This window comes from Cyprinodon tularosa, unplaced genomic scaffold (assembly GCF_016077235.1).
Source record: "Cyprinodon tularosa strain WSP-4 unplaced genomic scaffold, ASM1607723v1 ctg459, whole genome shotgun sequence".
Lineage (NCBI taxonomy): Eukaryota > Metazoa > Chordata > Actinopteri > Cyprinodontiformes > Cyprinodontidae > Cyprinodon > Cyprinodon tularosa.
Window position 1 is genome coordinate 814,880 of NW_024039184.1, and position 23,624 is coordinate 838,503.

General features: G+C 44.3%; 1 protein-coding gene across 1 annotated transcript in view; it reads left to right on the plus strand.

The window, feature by feature from the left end:
- Positions 1–450: 450 nt before the first annotated feature.
- tyro3 (TYRO3 protein tyrosine kinase) overlaps positions 451–23,624 on the plus strand; it is a 45,359-nt gene continuing 22,185 nt past the window's right edge. The window contains exons 1-12 of the mRNA XM_038300878.1: positions 451–652; positions 8,567–8,750; positions 16,132–16,232; positions 16,309–16,479; positions 18,524–18,610; positions 18,684–18,799; positions 18,873–19,053; positions 19,380–19,522; positions 20,163–20,301; positions 20,470–20,593; positions 20,674–20,768; positions 23,526–23,621. Coding sequence (XP_038156806.1) covers positions 589–652; positions 8,567–8,750; positions 16,132–16,232; positions 16,309–16,479; positions 18,524–18,610; positions 18,684–18,799; positions 18,873–19,053; positions 19,380–19,522; positions 20,163–20,301; positions 20,470–20,593; positions 20,674–20,768; positions 23,526–23,621 — 1,501 coding nt within the window. The 5' untranslated portion in view covers positions 451–588. The remainder of the gene's footprint in view (positions 653–8,566; positions 8,751–16,131; positions 16,233–16,308; positions 16,480–18,523; positions 18,611–18,683; positions 18,800–18,872; positions 19,054–19,379; positions 19,523–20,162; positions 20,302–20,469; positions 20,594–20,673; positions 20,769–23,525; positions 23,622–23,624) is intronic.

Sequence of the window (23,624 nt, forward strand, 5' to 3'; positions counted from 1 at the left end):
ATCCATGCTTCTATGCTTCTTTTTTCTGTGTCTGCTTCTGTCTCCTTGAACCCCAGTCGGCCTCAGCAGATGGCCGCTCACACTGAGCCTGGTTCTGCTGGAGGTTTCCTCATGTTCAAATCGAGTTTTTCGTCTCCACTATCGCTACAAGCATGCTTAGTCTGAGGGATTGCTGAAGAGTCAATGAGTCCATGCAATCAACTGTAGAGAGAAAACTTTGAATCAATCTGAATGGATTATCTGGTGGATCTAAGTCTATAAAGTGACCTGAGAAATAAACTGAATAAAATCCCAGAATTTAAAGACAATTTGATAATTAATAATTTATTTTATTATCATGGTTTAAAGAGAAATGAATAATAAACCATTAAAACATCCATGAGGCATCCTGCAGTAACTTCAGGTCTTGATCAGAAGGAGGAGCTCTCCCACCAGCCTGTTTCCTCCGGCTGTTTTCTCCTCCCCTCTCAGGACTCTGTGGTTCCCTCGATGTTTGGTTTTTCACGCGCTGGAAAATGGAGCTTTATGAACAGAGCAAAGAGAAATCCTGCTGTGAGTGACAGATGAAGAGGCCCACGGACTGAGAAGATGAAACCGCTGCTGTGGACTGTTGCTGTTTTTCTGCAGACTCTGACTGGGAGCTGTGGGAGCGGTAAGTGTTGCTCTGACTGGGAGCTGTGGGAGTTAATGGGACCGCTAATGTTTCCCTCCAGAACTCCCAGATTTCTGTCTCCACTGTTTGTTCAAACAGGAAGTTCTGATAGTTTAACTTTGCCCTTATTAAAGAGTGGAGGCGCGCTTCTAATGCTCGGTTCTTCATCCACAGAACCTGTAGAACCTGACCCGTAGAACCTGACCTGTAGATCCTGACCTGTAGAAACTGACCTGTAGAACCTGACCTGTAGAAACTGACCTGTAGAAACTGACCTGTAGATCCTGACCTGTAGAAACTGACCTGTAGAAACTGACCTGCATATCCTGACCTGTAGATCCTGACCTGTAGAAACTGACCTGTAGATCCTGCCCTGTAGATCCTGACCTGTAGAAACTGACCTATAGATCCTGACCTGTAGAACCTGACCTGTAGAACCTGACCTGTAGATCCTGCCCTGTAGACCCTGACCTGTAGAAACTGACCTATAGATCCTGACCTGTAGAACCTGACCTGTAGAAACTGACCTGTAGACCCTGACCTGTAGAAACTGACCTGTAGACCCTGCTCTGTAGATCCTGACCTGTAGAAACTGACCTATAGATCCTGACCTGTAGAACCTGACCTCTAGATCCTGACCTGTAGAAACTGACCTGTAGATCCTGACCTGTAGAAACTGACCTGTAAATCTTGACCCTTAGAACCTGACCTGTAGAAACTGACCTGTAGAAACTGACCTGTAGAACCTGACCTATAGATCTTGACCTGTAGATCCTGACCTGTAGAAACTGACCTGTAGAAACTGACCTGTAGAAACTGACCTGTATATCCTGACTTGTAGATCCTGACCTGTAGAAACTGACCTGTAGATCCTGCCCTGTAGATCCTGACCTGTAGAAACTGACCTATAGATCCTGACCTGTAGAACCTGACCTGTAGAAACTGACCTGTAGACCCTGACCTGTAGAAACTGACCTGTAGACCCTGCTCTGTAGATCCTGACCTGTAGAAACTGACCTATAGATCCTGACCTGTAGAACCTGACCTCTAGATCCTGACCTGTAGAAACTGACCTGTAAATCTTGACCCTTAGAACCTGACCTGTAGAAACTGACCTGTAGAAACTGACCTGTAGAACATGACCTGTAGAAACTGACCTGTAGATCCTGACCTGTAGAAACTGACCTGTAGAAACTGACCTGTAAATCCTGACCTTTAGAACCTGACCTGTAGAAACTGACCTGTAGAACCTGACTGTAGAAACTTACCGTAGAAACTGACCTGTAGAAACTGACCTGTAGATCCTGACCTGTAGAAACTGACCTGTAGAAACTGACCTGTAGAACCTGACTGTAGAAACTGACCGTAGAACCTGACCTGTAGAAACTGACCTGTAGAAACTGACCTGTAGAAACTGACCTTTAGAACCTGACCTGTAGAAACTGACCTGTAGAACCTGACTGTAGAAACTGACCGTAGAACCTGACCTGTAGATCCTGACCTGTAGAAACTGACCTGTAGAAACTGACCATAGAACCTGACCTGTAGAACCTGACCTGTAGAACCTGACTGTAGAAACTGACCGTAGAACCTGACCTGTAGAAACTGACCTGTAGAAACTAACCTGTAAAAACTGACCTGTAGATCCTGACCTGTAGAAACTGACCTGTAGAACCTGACTGTAGAAACTGACCGTAGAACCTGACCTGTAGAAACTGACCTGTAGAACCTGACCTGTAGAAACTGACCTTTAGAACCTGACCTGTAGAAACTGACCTATAGAACCTGACTGTAGAAACTGACCGTAGAACCTGACCTGTAGAAACTGACCTGTAGAAACTGACCTGTAGAAACTGACCTGTAGATCCTGACCTGTAGATCCTGACCTGTAGAAACTGACCTGTAGACCCTGACCTGTAGAAACTGACCTGTAGACCCTGCTCTGTAGATCCTGACCTGTAGAAACTGACCTATAGATCCTGACCTGTAGAACCTGACCTCTAGATCCTGACCTGTAGAAACTGACCTGTAAATCTTGACCCTTAGAACCTGACCTGTAGAAACTGACCTGTAGAAACTGACCTGTAGAACATGACCTGTAGAAACTGACCTGTAGATCCTGACCTGTAGAAACTGACCTGTAGAAACTGACCTGTAAATCCTGACCTTTAGAACCTGACCTGTAGAAACTGACCTGTAGAACCTGACTGTAGAAACTGACCGTAGAAACTGACCTGTAGAAACTGACCTGTAGAAACTGACCGTAGAAACTGACCTGTAGAAACTGACCGTAGAACCTGACCTGTAGAAACTGACCTGTAGAAACTGACCTGTAGAAACTGACCTTTAGAACCTGACCTGTAGAAACTGACCTGTAGAACCTGACTGTAGAAACTGACCGTAGAACCTGACCTGTAGAAACTGACCTGTAGATCCTGACCTGTAGAAACTGACCTGTAGAACCTGACTGTAGAAACTGACCGTAGAACCTGACCTGTAGAACCTGACCTGTAGAACCTGACTGTAGAAACTGACCGTAGAACCTGACCTGTAGAAACTGACCTGTAGAAACTGACCTGTAAAAACTGACCTGTAGATCCTGACCTGTAGAAACTGACCTGTAGAACCTGACTGTAGAAACTGACCGTAGAACCTGACCTGTAGAAACTGACCTGTAGAACCTGACCTGTAGAAACTGACCTTTAGAACCTGACCTGTAGAAACTGACCTGTAGAACCTGACTGTAGAAACTGACCGTAGAACCTGACCTGTAGAAACTGACCTGTAGAAACTGACCTGTAGACCCTGACCTGTAGATCCTGACCTGTAGAAACTGACCTGTAGAAACTGACCTGTAGATCCTGACCTGTAGAAACTGACCTGTAGAAACTGACCTGTAGAACCTGACTGTAGAAACTGACCGTAGAACCTGACCTGTAGAAACTGACCTGTAGAAACTGACCTTTAGAACCTGACCTGTAGAACCTGACCTGTAGAACCTGACTGTAGAAACTGACCGTAGAACCTGACCTGTAGAAACTGACCTGTAGAAACTGACCTGTAGATCCTGACCTGTAGAAACTGACCTGTAGAACCTGACTGTAGAAACTGACCGTAGAACCTGACCTGTAGAACCTGACCTGTAGAAACTGACCTGTAGAAACTGACCTGTAGAAACTGACCTGTAGATCCTGACCTGTAGAAACTGACCTGTAGATCCTGACCTGTAGATCCTGACCTGTAGAAACTGACCTGTAGATCCTGACCCGTAGACCCTGACCTGTAGATCCTGACCTGTAGAACCTGAGCCGTAGAACCTGACCTGTAGAACCTGAGCCGTAGAACCTGAGCTGTGGATCCTGACCTGTAGATCCTGACCTGTAGAAACTGAGCTGTAGATCCTGAGCCGTAGAATCTGACCTTTAGAACCTGACCTTTAGCAACTGAGTTGTAGATCTTGAACTGTAGATCCTGACCTGTAGAAACTGAGCTGTAGATCCTGAGCTGTAGAACCTGACCTGTAGAACCTGACCTTTAGCAACTGAGTTGTAGATCTTGAACTGTAGAACCTGAGCTTTAGAACCTGAACCTGTTGCTAACCCTTGTCCTGCGGTGGTTCCTTTAGGGACTGTCAACAAATTTCTGAACCAAACGCTCATGATGAACAAAAATAAATAAATTCCTTGTCTTGTGGCCAACTGAAACAAAACTGATGGCTAATTCTGGAATTAGTTTACATCAAAGAGGCACAAATTTTAAGTTTATTAAAAGCATTTTTCATATTTTTATGATTTTATTATTCAAATGTATTGTTGGATAAATTCAGTTAGGAATAGTTTGCTGATTTTTGTCTTGATAAACATGAAGAAACAAAGGAAAAGTAACATGAGGGGGAACAATGTATTGACTCTAACAAACCCATATACATGTATAAGTATTTAAGGTTTTTTTATTTGAACATTAAGAAGCAGGATCAACAGCTCAGAATTTGTAAAAAAGCCAAGGTAAAGAAATATGTCTTAAGAAGGGATTAACTATCTTAAGTTCTGTCTTTGGCTTCAGATTAAACTGTGGGCAGGCGGTGCCTGTGGGAGTCATTGAGAGACGAGACCTAAAGATCTAGAGGAACCCAGGGCGAGAGATCCCAGCTGGTTCTGAGAAATAAACCAGTGTGTGACCCTGATTGGAGGCGCTCTCTGTCCTGCTCTATTTTAAGGCTGTTTTCTAGCATTTGATCTGCAGCTCCCTTTCTGTTTGGATCCCTCATATATCATCAGAATTCAGAAAGTTAATCAGAAAAATTAGTATAATAACTAAATGCAGAAAAGCTATTTAATTTGCAACCAAGTATCGCTATTTATGATTTTAAGAATAGATGTATCCTTTTTCATCTATTTTCACTTTGATAAGTTAGTGAATTTTTCTTTTGGAGACTGATATGATTTAAAAAATGCAGCATATATAAGGTTTAGTTGGGAGTAAAACATTTATTCATCTCTTTCCTTTTTGCTCTTTTAATATTCTTTGACTTTTCCTTTTAGTGATCAGATTTCCAAAGATAAAGGATAACTTAAAGTTTTGCAATGTCTTTAAAAACAGATATTTAGGATTCTAATTTTTTTTAAAGACATTTTTACTAAATGCAATAAATTAATTTAGAAAATGACAACAATTGTACAGTAATATACTTTTGGAAATAATAAACAATTTGCAACTTCTATTATTTAGAAAGGTTTATAAATGTATATCTGAACAGATAAGAAATCAATAAACACCCAGCAGCCAAAACACAACAGTTCCTGACAAATAATTATTATTTTTTTTAAAGAAATAGCATATCTATAGATAGATAGACATACACATAGTTAGTTAGATACATAGAGGCTTCAAAGTTGTCAGTTTACCTAGAATACCATTAAAAATATCTCCCATTCTTGACAATCATTCGACACCTGTAAATCTTTTCTTTTAGCGATGTTTCCACTTTATGACAAAATGGAAAACCTTAACTAATGGATAAGGGTGTTAGGGTGTGAAACTTCTCCAGAGATGTGGAGGTTAAAGCTAGCAGTGATGTCATTAGGCAAGAAACAGAGAGGTGACATGATGATGTGAGCTAAATTCAATGGATCAATAATTGTGCTTAATTTGATTCAGTAATTGACATAAATATTACTCTGAGGTATGTTTAGCTTTTGCTAACACATGGTTTATATAATTTAAACTCGTTATCTGGTTTCACCTCCACAGCTGTCTGGAAATCATTAACCTTTCCAAGGCTGTTAAACAGACCCTGATCTTTATGCTTCTTTATGCTTCATTTAACTGTAATCCGTTTTTTTTTTCAATCAACAAAAAGGTCAGAAAACTTGGTATAGCGGCTTCCTTAAAGATCCTTTAGGCCGCTGAGAGTTCGAGTTGGGTCCTCCTTTCTTGCCCTATTTGTGACGCGCTTAAATGTTTATATTGTTACAGATACGCTGGAATCCAGGATGCTTTTGTTTGTTTATTAGCACCAGCATGAGTTAATGACAGCACAGCAGGGATGATTGTGGCAAGCAAAGTTAGATCCGTTAGTTAATATAGGAAACGAATGAATACTGGAACAAAATAATATGAAACGTAGTGAAATGAAGTGGCAGCCCCACTCTTACTCTTCTCATCAGTGAGACAGGTGAATGCGCACTTATACACCTACTTCCTTGGTGCACACCCACCTCCCTTTGAGTCTCCACCTCCGAGACACACCATACACCACATAACCATTTATGTCTCCTACACCTGGGAAACAGAAAAAAACCCGCAAAATTAGAATTGTAACAAAATAAAAATCCTAAAAATATAAAAATGAAATAAAGTGAATGTGTCTCATCTAGTGGAACAACTTCAGACAGATTTTCAGTCACATGACCTGGAAGCTATTGAAGAAAAACAATAAATGTAAAGTAAATAAAATCTTGGAAACAGGAAAATGACTTTTTTTAACATTTACCATTGGGTTTGCTTCATTTGACCAAAAGACAAGAAATGTATTTATTTTTGTTTCTCATGAGTGTTTGGTTTAAGAATTTGTTGACGGTCCCTAAATGAACCACGGTGCGTGATAAGAGGGAGCAGCAGAGAGCGGCTAGCTGAAGTCTGTCGGTGTCTGTCACCAAACACCTTGTTGGGGGCCTCCAGATAGATTTCACAATCCTTGTCATGTGTTCCCTGAACTATGAGGAGGGCCAAATGCATAATCAGTTTTTATTCCGTAAAAATTCATAAAAATAAAGAAAAAAATCTACTGGACTTGGTTTCCAAAATCTGACGACAGGAAGCTTTCTCAAGAGGTAGCGAAACGTCTTCAAATCTTGGAAACCAAGTCCAGTGGATTTTTATTTTATTTTTATGGAATGACCGTGACCTGGATGACTGAGAATCTTCATCAGCAAATCAGTTTTTATCTTTAACATTGAACTTACTGTCAATTTTTAATGCAAAATTAAGTGATTAAATTTCATATTAATTAATTAGAATACATTTAAAATGATGAATAAAAAAGTGATACTTTTTAAAGGTAAAAAAATGCATATGTACAACCCTGTACCTCCTCCCAAGAGGGAACGCCTATTAAACATGTGCGAGAGCGTGCACAAGCCCATTTCTCCTCGTGCACGCTTTGTTTAAAAGTTGCTGTTGTCATAGCTCATCCAATGTTACCGTGTCCGACCATACGTCCTAACCCCTAAATCCATCATCACTATATAGAGCGGGGACTATATAGTGAACTTTATAGTGAACTCAGTTAGCTGACCGTTCAGACAGATCATCACTGCTTTTTGCTCCTGTGGTCACATAACTCCTTCTCCACTGTGCGATGCCTGCGCCATCTTTGTTTTTAGCCGACCGCTGTCAGGTAGTGACAGCCTATGGTGACAGTGGGCCGCTGTGACAGCAAATCCCAGAATGCTTTGCAATGAGAGCTCCCCATGCAAATTATTCTGGGATATATCTGCCTCTTCTGAGGCCTTTCTTTTCCCACCTTCGGCCATTTTCAAAGAACCATGGTGAGAAAGGTGAGCTTCAATGACTGAAACCGTAGCTCACCACAGATATACACCTGAAGGTGCGCAGAAAAAGATTGGCCCCCTTTAGCTGGAAATGCTGAGTTCAAGGGTTCAGCAACCAGCAGGAAATAACAAGACTGACCTGGAAGCTGCTGGAGACCAGAGTCTTTGTCCTCAGTGAAGGTTTGACATCAGCATGGGCCAAGAGGGCACCAATGATCCATTTCACTGTTAGATGAGACAAACATTTGGCCACAGTGATGGCAGGCGTCCTGGGAGAAGTCAAGGTGAAGCCTTTTAAGGCACGATGGTGGTAGCATCATGGTCAGAGGCTGACCACAGCAGAGCTTCTAGAGTATCATGTAGGGATGCATGATATAATCGGCCCCCTATCGGTATCAGCCTGTATCGGCCTTAAATCTGAATATCGGACATCGGCCACCCCACCGATATTTAACCCGATATTTGATATTTTATATATATATATATATATATATATATGGGGAAAATAAATTAAACATTTTGAATCTTAACATCTAACTATCTAAAATCTAACATAAAAAAATCAAAACTGAATCTGAAGAGATATTTCTAAATACAAAGAATTTGAAATATGAAAAAAACTAAACTGTTTTTAGATTCATGTGTTTTTTCCAGTTTCAGATTTTTTTTTTTTCACCTTTAATCTGCTGCCTCCTTAGTGTGGGGCCGGGACTTAGATGATTTGTGTGGAATGATGACTGAGAGGAACTTGGACAAAATGTTGCATTCAGGGACTCCGGGAAATAAAAATGTCTTCAAAACATCTCCAATATTCTGTGTATATGAGATTAATTATTACTATTATAATTCCCCTCTCCTGCAGGCGTGCAGTTCACCAAGCACCCATCCAATCAAACCGTTTCTCAGGGGAACGAAGTGAGGCTGGGTTGTGCGGTGGAGGGGGTGACGGAGCCGGACATCGTGTGGATGAAGGATGGAGAAAAGCTGTACAGCACTGACCAAGTCTTCCTCATCCTGGGAGAACAGCACTGGGAGACATCCCATAGGTCAGCAGGAGTCATGGTCACATGATTACAGCTTCTTCCAAAAGTATTCATGCCCTTTAAACTTTTTCACATGTTGCACATTCCAGAAATACAAATACTTTATTTGATGGACAAAAAAATAAATTTTTCCACTTTAATGGGCTCGGACCTGAACGGGCTCGGATCTGAACGAGCTCAGATCTGAACAGGTTCGGATCTGAATGGGCTCGGGATCTGAATGGGCTCGGATCTGAATGGGCTCGGGTCTGAATTGGCTCGGATCTGAACAGGTTTCAGATCTGAACGGGCTCGGATCTGAACGAGCTCAGATCTGAACGGGCTCAGATCTGAACGAGCTCAGATCTGAACGGGTTTGGATCTGAACATGTTCGGATCTGAACGGGCTCAGATCAGAACGGGCTCGGATCTGAAGTGGCTGGAATCTGAACGGGCTCGGATCAGAACGGGCTCGAATCTGAGTTGGCTCGGATCTTAACGGGTTCTGGATCTGAACGGGTTCAGATCTGAACGGGTACGGATCTGAACGGGCTCAGGTCTGAATGGGCTCGGGTCTGAATTGGCTCGGATCTGAACAGGTTTGGGATCTGAACACGCTTTTGGATCTGAAGAGGCTCTGGACTGAACAGGCTGGGATCTGAACGTGCTCGGATCTAAACGGGTTCCAGATCTGAACGGGCTGGGATCTGAACAGGTTCCGGATCTGAATGGGCTGGGATCTGAACAGGTTCCGGATCTGAACGTGCTCGGATCTGAACAGGTTCCGGATCTGAATGGACTGGGATCTGAACAGGTTCCGGATCTGAACGGGCTGGGATCTGAACAGGTTCCGGATCTGAATGGGCTCGGATCTGAAAGGGTTCCAGATCTGAACAGGTTCCGGATCTGAACGGGCTCGGATCTGAACTGGCTCGGATCTGAATTGGCTTGAATCTGAATGGGTTCTGGATCTGAACGGGTTCCGGATCTGAATTGGCTCGGATCTGAACGGGTTCTGGATCTGAATTGGCTTGGATCTGAACGGGTTCTCTGCTGAACCCCTTTTTGCACCTCTGGCTGGATGCTCAGGGTGGTTCTCCTGAAGGTGAACCTCCATCCTGCTCTCTGTTCCTTCGAAGTCTCCATATGCTTCTAACTCTGACAACCTTCCCTGTCGCTGGTCTTATTATTCTCTGTTAAGCTGGAAGGTTCCTTCTGAAGGCGGGAATCTGTTTAGGTTTACCAGAAGGAAGTTAAAACACCCATTCAGGTCTTCATGTTTAACATGTTTTCAAAGCTTTAGATCCTCTTACTGCCACTTTACCCCAACGGTCTGTCAGAGCAAGATTTGAATGTTTCCAATGTGATGAACTGTGGATTTTAAAATGTTTGCTCTGTATGGAAATGTCTGAGGTTTGAGGTTGAAAGCAGTGAGGATGTGTTGAAGTGATCTTTATCATTATCAGCACAGAACGCAACATTAGAAACTCTGTTTATTTTCTTTCACTGGAAGAAGAAAGAACCCAGAGAGGAGATGAGAAGTTATTCTATCAGGCTGTGAGCTCTGGTTCTTCAGGACTCTCTGAAATGTGTAGGTTTGTTCTGCTCTGTTGAGCCCTAAACAAGATAAGCTGTAAATAAAGGCTGGGCCTTTCTTTGTTGTGAACACTGATCATTCTACTTCTCTCACACCTCCTCATAAACTTTGTCCTCCTTCCCAAGGAGAGATTACGATTTAACCTCCAAGTGTAAACATTGTTGTTGCTGTTTTAGCAAAGCATGTGGAAGATTCTTAGATTAAATATGTCTCAGCATCATTCAAGCTTTCTTCATTAGAGATATGAGGTCAGGAAAACCATCTTTCAACCCTGGAAACCACACAAAGCTAGTCTGGCACTTGCTAAGCTGCAGTGACTAGTCAGAGTCATTATCATTCACTTAATATTCAGCTGCTTCCTTCATACCGATGGTGTGTCATTATGTTGTCTTTGAAACAGTCAAGACTTTTTGCTCGGTAAGGAGGATTGAGGAAACAAGCAGGAGGAGGAAGGCTGATCAGGGTTTGACTGACAGCCATGATTTACTTTGTAGTCTCCATAAAACTTAGAAACTGATCTCATTATTCTTAGTTTTACTTCAAATATTATTGTAAGAAATATGGGTCAAATTGACAAGTATCTAAGTGGAGTTTCCTTCACTGAAAGGTGAGAAGATTCTCCTCTGTTTAATAGAACCAGACTGGTTCAATGATCTTGATATATTGTAATAGAAATCAGTGCATCATCTGCATAAAGAGTGATATATTCCAGCCTTAATTATTTAAGGCAATAGAGTTGATACCATCCCGCTATCATTGTAACCCCAACCCCTTTACAGGGGAACAGAAGACCTTTATAGCCAGGCCAACAATTCCTTCTAACAACCCCCTTTCAGAGACATAAGACCCGTCCACACGAAGTCAAAACGAACACGAAACGCTGATATTTTCCAAAACGTTTGCCGTAAAGACGGAGACGTAAAATAAATGTGAGCGTCCACACGAATGCATGAAAACGCTGCAAAATGTATGCCAGGCCTGTAAGTGGCGCTGTGGCGCCAAAGCAAAAATAAGCGACGAAATGTTGGGCATGCGCACTATTATTGATACATGGTTGCCCTGCGGGTCCATTTTCGTGGTTAAGTCAAATTCAGGTGCTGAACTATGTCGTCGATATTGCTCTGTTCTTCCTGGAGATATTCCAGAAGAAGAAGATTCTGTTGTAAGCCCGACAGCAGGGTGAGTAGCATTAGCAGCAACGGCGCCATTGTTGTTGTGATACTGGTCGCGCATGCGTGTTTAGAGGCGACGCTATGACGCATGCGTGTAAAAAAAAAAATATGCGGTTAGAGCGTAAAGATGGAAACGAGAAAACGGCGTTTCGAAATCTTCCCACTCTGAAGGCTGAATAAAAAAAAGATCGTTTACAGACCCCCGAAACGCCAGCTTCGTGTGGATGAGAGGCTGGTTTGGTGAAAAATTTGTGCGTTTAGGCCAGGGTTCGTCTTCGTGTGGACGGGGCCATAGAGAGGTATGGGGCATTGCAGGCTAACAAAAAACAAATGACCCCCATTCCAAAGGGGTGGATCCGTTCGTCCGTTTCAATTTGCATGTTTTCTAGGCAAAAACAAGGCTTTGTTGGGCTACTGTATAAAACCTGGAATATAAAAATGGCCCTAAACCGACCTTTTTTTTCTTTCCCTTCCTAACAATTGCATGGTTGTTAATTTGAGGCATCCTCAATGTGATTGCACATCTCGTTATAATGGAAATAAAAACAATTTATTTTTGTCTTGCTCTAACATTAATCCAGTAATTCACACCGTAGTTCCAAACTTAACTGCTACCATTGAAAGTCCGCCATATGTTGTAAAATAAATGTTGTTAAAGAAGCCAATCATGGACCAAACATATTATTTTGTTTGTGATAAATGAAATGAGATTCTGAACCCAGTAGCCACCCTCTTCAATCACTGGGTTATTTTCCTTTTAACATCTTGGATGTTTCTGCATCAGAGGATCCAAAGATGGAGAGATTTTAGACGTAAAGCTTGAACTGCAAGGAAAACCACGTTAGAAGAAAACTGAGCTGTTGAGATCATCACTGATTGCTGGTTCACTGCTGGTTAACTAGTTAATCCTCTTGTCAGAGTCCACAGAGTTTAACCTCCTTCTGCACCCTGATGCTCATGTTTAGCCGTTCAGTGAACATCAAGCTCTTTTTTAGGTGTGTGATGCTTCTGATACTTCACAGTTTGTATAGTGACGGTTTACTGGGATGCAGGGCATAGAATTCATATTTCAAACCAAGTGTTCAGCATGCTGAGAGGAGTGAAACCTTGGTGCAGATGGTGTCTGTGTCAGATTACATAAAGATTTCCTTGGTTCCCAGTACATGGACCAGGCAGGGACCAGTTTACGATGTCTGGTCATGTCTGCAGCGCTGTCAGCATTATTCAAAAGCTGGTTGGCAGAAGGAATAACCGAATTTATCTGTTAGCTTTCCTATTGGGCACCAGGTCAGACAGAATTCACAATCAGTCACAATTTATGACCTGTTTAGCCTTTAAATTCAATTCAATTCAGTTTATTTATATAGCGCCAAATTCACAACACATGTCATCTCAAGGCACTTTACAGTTCAACCAAATTGATTCAAAGTTTTCTATCTAAGGAAAACCAGTTGATTGCATCGACTCGTTGACTTAAATACAATCCCTTAAACTAAGCATGCTTGTAGCGACAGTGGAGAGGAAAAACTCCCTTTTAACAGGAAGAAACCTCCAGCAGAACCAGGCTCAGTGTGAGCGGCCATCTGCTGAGGCCGACTGGGGTTCAGCTCCTGGTTTTCCAGAGAGAGTCCAGTCCAGTTGACCAGCCACAGAGCTCTGTGTCCAAGTGATGAAGATTTCAGGCCAAGTGTGCTTGGCGGTACACTGGGCCCCGAGTGCTCGGCCCCGCTCTGTCAGCGGCCCTCAAAGGCAGAGGGAACGCTCCTCCAAGTATTCTGACAGGCTGAATGGGACGTCCCAGCAGGGGAATGTTCAGGGGGGACCACTGGGAAAACCAAAAACAGGATAAAGGAGTTCCAGTCACTTCCTGTTTATGGTCTCCCCCATCCTCCACAGCAGTGTCTACCACTTCCCAGCAGGACGGAGCAAAGAAAGTTCTTTCTAATCCATACAGCAGTCAAACAGTTCAGTCAAAGCAAAGAGGAAAAGTTGGGATTAAAATTTAGCCGATTATTCTGTTGGCTGGATTACTCTAACTCTCTATTTTAAGGTGAGGATGCGTCCATCACTCTGCAGCAACTTTTAACAGGAACAGAGAATTCTGCCCATATTACTTCCATTCATCTTTGGTTCCATCTCATTTCAAATCTCTAAATGGTTTGCCCCTCCCCCACCTGCCTGCTCCCTGCCAACTAAAAGCTCCTAGATCCTGCAGGAACTCTGCTGCAGCGGAGAATTATCTTCCGGAGCAGACCTCCTTCAGCTCACCTGTTAGCAGAAGCTTTTTGCACATCCTGGTTGACACTATTTTTAATTTTGTAATAATTGTATTGTTGCTTTGTTAGAGGCGCCATGGAGACACTCCAGGACTGTTTTTAATGCTCTGACTGGAACATCTTCAAGGTTGCAGCAACACATCACAACTTATTAAATATTGATGAGTATGCCATGACTGTGTCAGCCTACATTAACAAATGCATCGACGATGTCAGCATAAAAAGAACATCACCACCAGCAAACAACCACCCTGGATAAATGGAGAGGTTCAGAAATCACTAAAAGCACCGAACTCGGCTTTCAAGTCTGGTGATAAAGAGGCACTGAGAGCAACGTGTGCCAACTTAAACCATCAGATCAGCGAAGCAGAACCACAGCCAGAAGATCCAGGATTTCTTCCATGATGCCAGCAACACCAGGAGGATTTGGCACGGCATTCGGATGATCACAGACTACAACACCTTGCTGGACCGATCCATAGCGCCAGCATGCTTCAGGTCTGCCTCCATCATTCGAGTCCCAAAGACGTCTCAGGTGACCTCACTCAATGAATACTGGTATCTTGCACTGACTCCCATCATGATGAAGTGCTTCCAAAGGCTGGTTAAAGAACACATCGTCTCCAGTCCAACATTCGACCCGTTCTAGTTCTCCTACCGACGGAACCGCTCCACTGAGGACGCCACCCCCTCTGCTCTTCACCTGAGCCTGGCACACCTGGAGGAGAAGAACACCCATGTGTGGATGCTTTTCCTGGACTTCAGTTCAGCTTTCAACACCACCATCATCTGATGGGAAAACTGGAACAGCTGAGCTTCAATACACCCCTCTGCCATTGGCTGCTAGAATTCCTTACCAACAGCCCTCAGTCAGTCCGGGTCGGACAGAACACCTCTGATGTCATCAGTCTAAGCCCCTCCCCTCAGGGCTGCGTCCTGAGCCCCCTGCTGTTCACCCTGATGACACACCACTGCGTCCCCAGGTTCACCAACAATCACATGGTGAAGTTTGCAGACGACACCATGGTGGTGGGCCTCATCAGAGACAACAACGACCTGAACTACAGAGAGGAGGTGGAGCAACTGGTGGTGCAGAGAAAACAGCCTGATCCTGAAGGTGGAGAAGACCAAGGAGATCATGGAGGACTTCAGGAAGAACCGTCCTAACCACGCTCCACTGCTCATCAACAGCTCAGCTGTAGAGGTGGTCAGCAGCACCAAATTCATCACAGACACCCTCACCTGAACTGGAAACACCACCTCACTGGTCAAAAGGAACCAGAAGCGCTTGGACCTCCTGCAGAGGATGAGGAGAGCCCACCTGCCCCCACCCATCCTCCCCACCTTCTATTGAAGCACCATAGAGAGCATTCTGAGCAGCTGTCTCACTGTGTGCTGTGGAGGCTGCAGCGCCTGAGACTGGAAGAAGGTGAGAACAGCAGAGAGGATCATGGGGGCTCCTCTTCCCTCCATTAAAGACATTTCATCCCAGTGCTGCGTGTCCCGAGCCCGTGACATCATCAATGACCCCTCACCCCCCCACCATGGACTGTTCTCCCTGCAGCCCTCTGGGAAGAGGCTTCACAGCATTCAATGCAGGACCAGCAGGTTCTGCAACAGCTTCTTCCCCACCGCCATTAGACTGATGAACGTTGCATAAAATTGTTTATTTTATTTATTAAAAAATAAATAACAAATTGTTAGAACTGTAAACATACATTCATATGTTTATATTACTATTTTATTATGTATTTATTACTGTTTTCATGGCTGCACTTTTAAAAAATGAAATTGTCTAGAGCAGTTTTAAACAAAAAATTTTTTTTTGGTTTACACTCGTGTATAGAAAATGACAAAATAAAACTTTCTAAGTCTAAGTCTAATCATCTCAGCGCCTCACGCTATAGCTATTGTGTTGAATATTAAGATTATTGGCCGAAAAAGTAGAACGAGTGCGAGGCGTTGGAAAGGGCTGATGGGAAAATCTGCAGCATCTGAGCCGCGGTTTGTCTCTCAGAAAGATGAGACCTCAGCAGAGAATCTCATATACCGCATTTAGCATTTCCAAGTTGAACATGGCAGTGGAGGGATGATGATTTGGGCCTTGTTTAGCCACAGAACCGGCGTTCCCAGCGTGGTCATCAGGCCGATCATGATCTCCTGACCCAGACCCATTCTGTGGCCTGATATCAGCCTCTAGTCTCTAGAAGAGGTGAGAACTGTAGGCGATTGAACATGATGCCAGAAGACATCCCGGTGTCGCCCTCTCTGGCCGGTTTCAGGATCCCGATCTTCCAGCCATCATGTTGGACCTGATGCTGTGTTGGATCTGGTTCTGACCCTCTGTGTTTTGGTGGCAGTGTGAAGTCGGTCCAGCAGCAGGATGCTGGTCAATACTGGTGTGAGGTGGAATTCCACGGCCTGACCTTCTCCTCTCAGCGAGCCTGGATAACAGTAGAAGGTAAGACCCTGACGCCTCTGCTCTAGTAAATCTGTCTCTCCAGTGTCTCCTGCTCAGTCTCCGGCTCCTCCCACAGGCGTCCCTCACTTCACACAGGAGCCCCAGGATGTGGCCACCTTTCCCAACGCTCCCTTTAACCTGTCCTGTGCTGCCGTTGGACCCCCTGAGCCAGTGGAGGTGCTTTGGTGGCTGGGAGGAGTCCAGGAGGGAGAACCACAACAATCCCCCTCTATCCTCCATGTCCCAGGTCATAAGGTCGCATTGGTTCAGAACCTATGGTTCCTTTCAGGCCTGGAATAGAGCAGGCAGGCATTGGGAGGGAGGGATGGATGAAGGATGGATGGATGGATGGATGGATGGATGGATGGATGGATGGATGGATGGATGGATGGATGGATGAAGGATGGATGGATGGATGAAGGATGGATGATGGATGGAAGTCGAGGCTCATTTATGTTCTCAATCTATCAAAGTTTATTCATATAGCACTTTACAACAACTTCAGGAAGACCAAAGTGCTTCACAGAAAGATAAAAACATTTTGAAAAAATTTAATAAAATCATAAGCATAAAACAATGTGTCCTAAGTATTAAAAGCCAGTTTCCAAAAGAAACGTAGAAATGAAAAACTTTCAGTCCAATTTGTTAGCCGTTCATTATTTCCTGAGAGCTTCTGGAATCATCAGTGAGATCCTTCTGGACACGTAGATGAACATCTGGCAGCATCATGCTGCAGGACAGGAAAGCTGTTTGGAGCTGATGGAGGTTGAATGGAGCTCAATTAGGACCATCTAGGAGGCCCTGCAAAAGACTAAAATCTAAATAAGTCATTTTGTCTTGAATTGAGGAGGTATTTGAAACAATGGAACTACACAATATACATAGAAAAAAAATTGCATTGTCTTATTTCAAGTGCATTCTATCTAATTGTCCTATTTAAATAGTAGAAATTCTCATTCCATTGGCAGATCATCTTCTTTACCTGCTCAATTTAAGGCTAAATACACTTCATTTAGGAAATGTTGACTTATTTCTAGATGGTTTTTGCAGTGCAGTGGGAGAACCTGAGACTGGGCTGGAGGTTCAGAGAACCACCCAGAACCCAGTGGAGGGTTTAGATGAGGGCATGTACTGATGCCCTAAACTGGGGGGGCAGCAACCGCATGCGTCTCTTTAGCGCCCCCCTTGTGGCTCCCTGGAGCTTTTTTCAAAGATGTATGAAAATCTAATTTTTTTGTTTGTTTTAATATGGTGTGCAGGAGGTCAAATTATGTTTTCCAATGCTGTAAACATGTGTATAATGAATAAATTTAAACAATAATTTGCGTCATAGCCACAGAGATCAGTGGTTGTAACTTGGAACCAGCGCGGCGCGTTGCCAGGGAAACAAAGCAGCAGGTGTTTCTTGGACCATGGATCCCAAAGGGAAAAAAAGGAAGATAGTTGATGAGAAAATGTAGAAGGATTGCCTGCGTTTTTGCTTTGTAATGAGAGGTTGTCAATAAATAAAAAGAAAAATTTGGAAAGGCATTTCCATGCTAAATATGCAGCCGACCACCAAGCTGGGAGGGAGAGAAAAAGTGCCATTGCAGAACTTCTGCATGAATTAGAAGAGAGCAAAGATAGATTTAAGAAATAGATTGAATCTCCAAACTCTACTACTGCTGCTAGTTTGGTTTAAGCATAGAAAAACGTTCTCAGATCCAACAGGTAGCGCTCTGATGCAGGGATGGGAACTTTCCTCCATTTTTTCCCCAAATCCTAAAAATCTAAATCCCACCAAGGAACGCTGGTGACGGAGGATGAGGAATTTCAGGGTTAGAGAGCTCTGCTCTGATGGATGTCAGTTCCTGCTTGGTTCCTCATGACTCCATCAGCTCCATCAGAAAGATTCCTTTATCCTGTTTCTATTATTTCATCAATGAGACCAAACCTAAACTGCTCGTCCATCACCTCATGCTGCTATGTGACATTTGCTCCAGGATAAACATTTAATCATGAATGCTTATTATATATTTAAGCCCACGTATTCCTTTTCTATAGTGGGATAATACACTTAGGTTGTTTTTTTGGTCCAATATGGCTCTTTGAGCAGTTTGGGTTGCCGACCCCTGCCCTAGTCAAAGTCCAGCCTAAATGGATTTAAAAATCTGTGTCTTGCATATAGTTGTTCGTAAAGAGCCTCCGTACAATCGGGTATAGATGTTCGAAGGTGGTGCCGACCTGCAGCCTTGGAGGAAAATCCTCCATCCTGTCCGTTCAGCTAACATCCAGGAACTGTTTGTGTTCAGGTGTGAACAGCAGCATCAAGTTCTACTGTGAAGCTAAGAACACCAGAGGGATCTCCGTGTCCCGGACGGGGACGGCCCACATTAAAGGTGAGTCAGGTGATGAAGTCCTGCAGCGCCTCCATGGGAGGGGGGACCTGACCCACCTGTCTGTGTGCCTCAGTGCTGCCAGCAGCTCCGGGCGCTCTGCAGCTTCTCAGGACCACAGGCAACAACATCACCTTGACTTGGAAACCAGGATCCGATGGTTATTCAGAGATCTCCCACTGTACGATTCAGGTAAACCCACTCCACACTCCCACACACCCACACACTAAGGTGGTAAACGTGAAGCAGACCTCCTCTCCTGCAGGTGGTGAGGATCTCGGGCCGCAGGTGGGCCCTCCCCCCGCAGGAGGTCCCGGTTCCTCCTTACAAACACACGCTGACGGGCCTGAGGAGCTTCTCCAACTACAGCTGCAGGGTGTCCTGTTTGAACGAGGTGGGAGCCTCCCCGTTCTCCCCATGGCTGCACTTCGTCACTCCGGAGTCAGGTGAAGGAACCTCTGCGGTCAGGGGCCCACAGTGAGGGCCCGTCTAGGGGCCTAAATCTGGGTTGTTGTTTAGAGTCAGGTGCTGAGCAGAGCTTCATCAGTAAACAGTGGAGCTGCTGGTTCCCTGCTTACAGCTGAGGCTCTGGGGGGGGGTCCAGCTGGATCCACTCCAGTAGATTCCAGTCCCCTCTGTACAAAGAGCTTTTGTTTGTGGCCTCAATCCATTAATTACAGCAGGCTGAGGAGTTTCAGCACCCCCTGCAGGACTGCAGCTGAAGCTGTACCCCCCTGTGGAACTAACCCTGACTGTTTGACCCTCCCTGCAGTGCCCTCTGCGGCCCCAAGGAACCTGAGCTTCCAGCTGTCTGAGCAGCAGCTGTCTCTGCAGTGGGCCCGGCTGAAGGAGGATGAGCTGCAGGGGAGGCTGCTGGCCTACAAGCTGCAGTGGACTCATGGAGGGGAACCACAGGTGAAAGCAGCAGCAGCACTCTACACTCACGGTCCCTGACTCTGACCACTGATCATTTATTCAACGTTTAATTGGATCTGTTCTGACCCTGATGGAGGAGCAGGTCTGCAGACGCACCTCTGCTCAGCTTCTTACGTCAGCAGTTAGCTTGCTAGCATTCTGTATTTATTTATGGAGAGCGTATGGAGAGAGTAGATCAACCTTAACTCTGAGTTAATCTCCATCCAGAGTGTTCCCAAAAGGTCCTGTTAACATGATGAGCCTTCCTGTTATTCTCCCTGCCTCGACATGTCTTAGCATGTCAGAAAAATCCAGTTTCCTCTTAACCTCTGTCAGAAACAGAAACCCGATTATTAACACCACAGAGATTCAAAACATATGAATAAATCATCAACAGACCAATTTCTCCACCTTAATGGCGAAACTGATCTTTGTTGACCTGTTGATGCCGTTAAATGATTTTCTTCCTAGATCTTAGTAAAGACCCAGTCTGAGGCGCTTTATGTTACTGGGAATGTGTTTAGGGGAACTGGGGCTGTGTTTTCCTTCTCCTCAGCCAGGACAGGCTCATACCGGCATCCCTGGGGGTGTCCCAGAACCGGATGGACCGGTACCTAACAACCTGATGCTGTGTTTCCAGGAGCCACTGCTGTTTAAGGACAACACTGCTCAGATCTCAGGGGGAGGGCGTTTCTTCAACGCCTCCATCCAGGTAGCGGCCTGCACCGCCGTCGGCTGTGGACCTTGGAGCCCCCCGGTTCTGGTGCTGCCTGCCCTAGGTACCCTCTCCATGTGATGTTTTCTTCCTGTTCTGCTTTTAGCCGGTTGTTAAGTTATTCATTAGGATCAGTTTAGATGTTTCCTCCTGATGGAGGGAAAAATAAAGGCGGATTCTGTTTGGTTCTGTTCTAAGTGGGACTGATGTTTGCCTGCCTGCTCTCCCACAGCGCAGGTCCAGGTGCAGCGGAGCCACGTTTGGGTCGGCCTCCTGCTCGGCCTGCTCGTGGCCACCATCGTCGGCCTCCTGCTCGCAGTCGCCGCCCAGCGCAGAGGGAAGGAGACAAAGTTTGGGTACGATGCCCGGTGTGTGTGAGGATGCATGTCTGCTCAGATGGATGACACTGAGTCTTTCTGCTGCTCTCCGCCTGCAGGTCGGCCTTTAAGGCTCCTGGTCCTGAGACGTCGGTGTTCTTCACGGCAGCTCGATCCTTCAGCAGAAACGGGAATGATTTCCATGAGTCCACCTGTGAGTCTGACCTGTCCTACATCCTGTCCCTCATTCTGAGGTGGAGCAGACATTTAACGCCTCTTTGAGCACAGAGCTGTGGAAAAGTCTGCGCCTCCTTCAGATGTTAGCTGGATGAGACGCCAAGGAGCAGCTGCTCTGTTTCAGATCCATACCAGGCTTCATTTATTGTTTTGCTGTTTTGATAGTAGATATAAATCATTTAATCTCACCTGCCGGCTGCAGGGGTCACATCTGTCTGTGTCTAAGAACATTCTGGTAACCGGGTAGTTTACAGTTTTATTGCACCATTCACAGATAGAAATCATAGAGAGCTTCACAGCAATAAAAGTAATACGGTAATGGAGTAAAAGTTTGTCTAAATCAGAACATGGAGTTGTTTTAAAAAAAAGTCTGTGGAGCGCAGACAGAGATGGAGAACAATCTTCACTGGTTTTAAAAGGAGGAGAATCTGGTTAGATCTAGATCACCTCCTGGGTGTTTCTGTGGAGGAACTGTGCTTCCTTCTCTTTGCAGAATAGTTTTAATCTGGTCACACTGGGTGGTTTCAAGCCGGAACACTATAAACCAGGGGTCACCAACTTTTTTAAGACTGAGTGCTACTTTATGGGTACTGAGTCATAGGACGGGCTACCAATACTGACCTATGAACAAGAGGAGCCGGCGTTCACCTGAACTTCATAGATAACAAACATATTTCTATTGTTTCTTTTTATTTTTAATTTGCTTTTAGATATCCTCATTATGAAATCCATATAAATCCTCAAATGTTCTAAATTATTGATATGATAAAATGCTTCATAAATGCTTCAAAATAAGAGCTTCAGTAAAAAAATAACATTTCAGATTCTATCTGTGAATTGTTCTGTTTTCAAAAGATGCTGAGGGTACCCCATGTTGTCCTTGAGGGCCCCTTGGTGCCCACGGGCACCAAGTTGGTGATCCCTGCTATAAACTTATTTCTATTTTCACTACCCTTCTGAAACTGTGCCAAGATTGGTCCGAGCACGGTAACTGAGATAATTGTTGAGTGTAAATGGTACACACAACTGACCCGGAATGAACCAGACAAAACCGAACCGCGCTAACAGGGTACTAGTTCATCAGCAGGGCTCGGTGCGGTTTAGTTCTGGCTCAGTTCTAAGATAACAAACAGCGTATGAGCAGACCGCATCATCTCCTTACAGTCAGCCGTCGTAATCAGGACATTTCAGACATTCATAAAAATCTTAGCTTCCCTACCGTGCCACATGATTTGCAGTGTGGCATGGTAGGCAGTGTGATGAACCTGTAATGATCTCAGAATATTGGACCCAGAATTGAAGGCAAGACAGGCAGTGGGAAAGTTCAAAGCGCATTCAGCTCGGCAAAGAACTCATGCTCTTCCTCAACACTGAAGTCCTCAGACATTTTTCTTTCGTTGTTTCTTTCTTTGCACAGGTAAACAGCACATTTTTTCTTCTACGCTTGCATTATTGGCAGAGCAGACGCTGAATGCGCACTTTCATCTGGTTTGGTCTGCCGGCTTCCGTAGCGTCGTGAGCGCGCATGTGCGCGCTTTCAGGAAATCCTATACACTACTGTTTATGCTCTAAAAACATTCTAAATGACTTCGTTTCGAGTAAATTCTGAATGCTACCCACTCAGGACACTTGGAATACATTGGATGAGCAGTATGGAGGAATATTGACACGTTTTTTGTGGACTTTTATGGACCTTTCTGTCTCGGGCACCATAGACCTCCATTATTTGAATGTCAGCAGACAGCAAGAAGCCTCCCAGATCTCCAGATGCATTTGAGATATCATAAAAGTACTCCAGAGTGTTGTTCAGCATGGGGGTGAGTAGAAAATGAAGGCTAATCATGTTTTGGGTGTACTATTCCTTTAAGCTAAAATCGAAATCCGTCCAAGAAAGCATTCAGTCACACTTCTTGTGCCGGTGGCTGTTATCGTCATCAATTGATTTAGTACAATGTTGTCAGTAAAGAGACCAAAGCATGGGCTGGGGCCTGTTGGCCCCTACTGGCCCCATCTAGAAGCACCCGTGGTTCTGTGGAAGTTCAAAGCTTCAGAAGAGCCTCAGGGATTCTGTTTGTGTTCATCTTTAGATGGGGACATGATGAGTCCCTTCCTGTTGTTAGACTGGTTCTGTTCCTGATCTCCAGCCTCTTTACATCTGGCAGTTATCAGGCCTGGGTGTGGTTTCTGAAACTCAACCCTAAGAGGGCGTAATTACAGGTTAGGATTTTACTAAGAAGGTAGGACTTCATTCTTTAGGAGCAGCTCTTTTTTTTCAGCAGATGCATTCAGGCATCATGTAAAAACAGATTTTTACATGTCGCATCTATACGGAAGAGGATTAGGGCCACTGAAAAAAAAAAAGTTAACAGATTTTTAAATTTTATTTCAGTTTAACATGAGAAAAAAGTCAGAATTCTGACTTTAATCTCAGAATTCTGATAATAAAAAAGTCAGAATTCTGAGATTAAAGTCAGAATTCTGACTTTTTTCCCATACTATACTGAAATGAAATAAAAAAAATCAGGTAACTTTTTTTTTTTTTTCAGTGGCCCTAATACTCTTCCGTACATCTATTTCCCAGCTCTGTGTTTGATGTCAGCCTAACGCTGAAGCAGTCTGACTAATGAAAACTCAGCTTTCCTCGTCCTCATCTTCTCACCAGAAGAAACGTTAAAGTGTTTCAGTGATCTTAGGGGGCAAAACTAAAAAGCTGTGACTTTCTGTCTCCTTTCAGTGGAGAGTCTCTGCATCAGCAACGAGCTGAAGAACAAGCTGCAGGATGTCCTGATTCCAGAGAGACTTCTAACTCTGGGACACATGCTGGGAAAAGGTA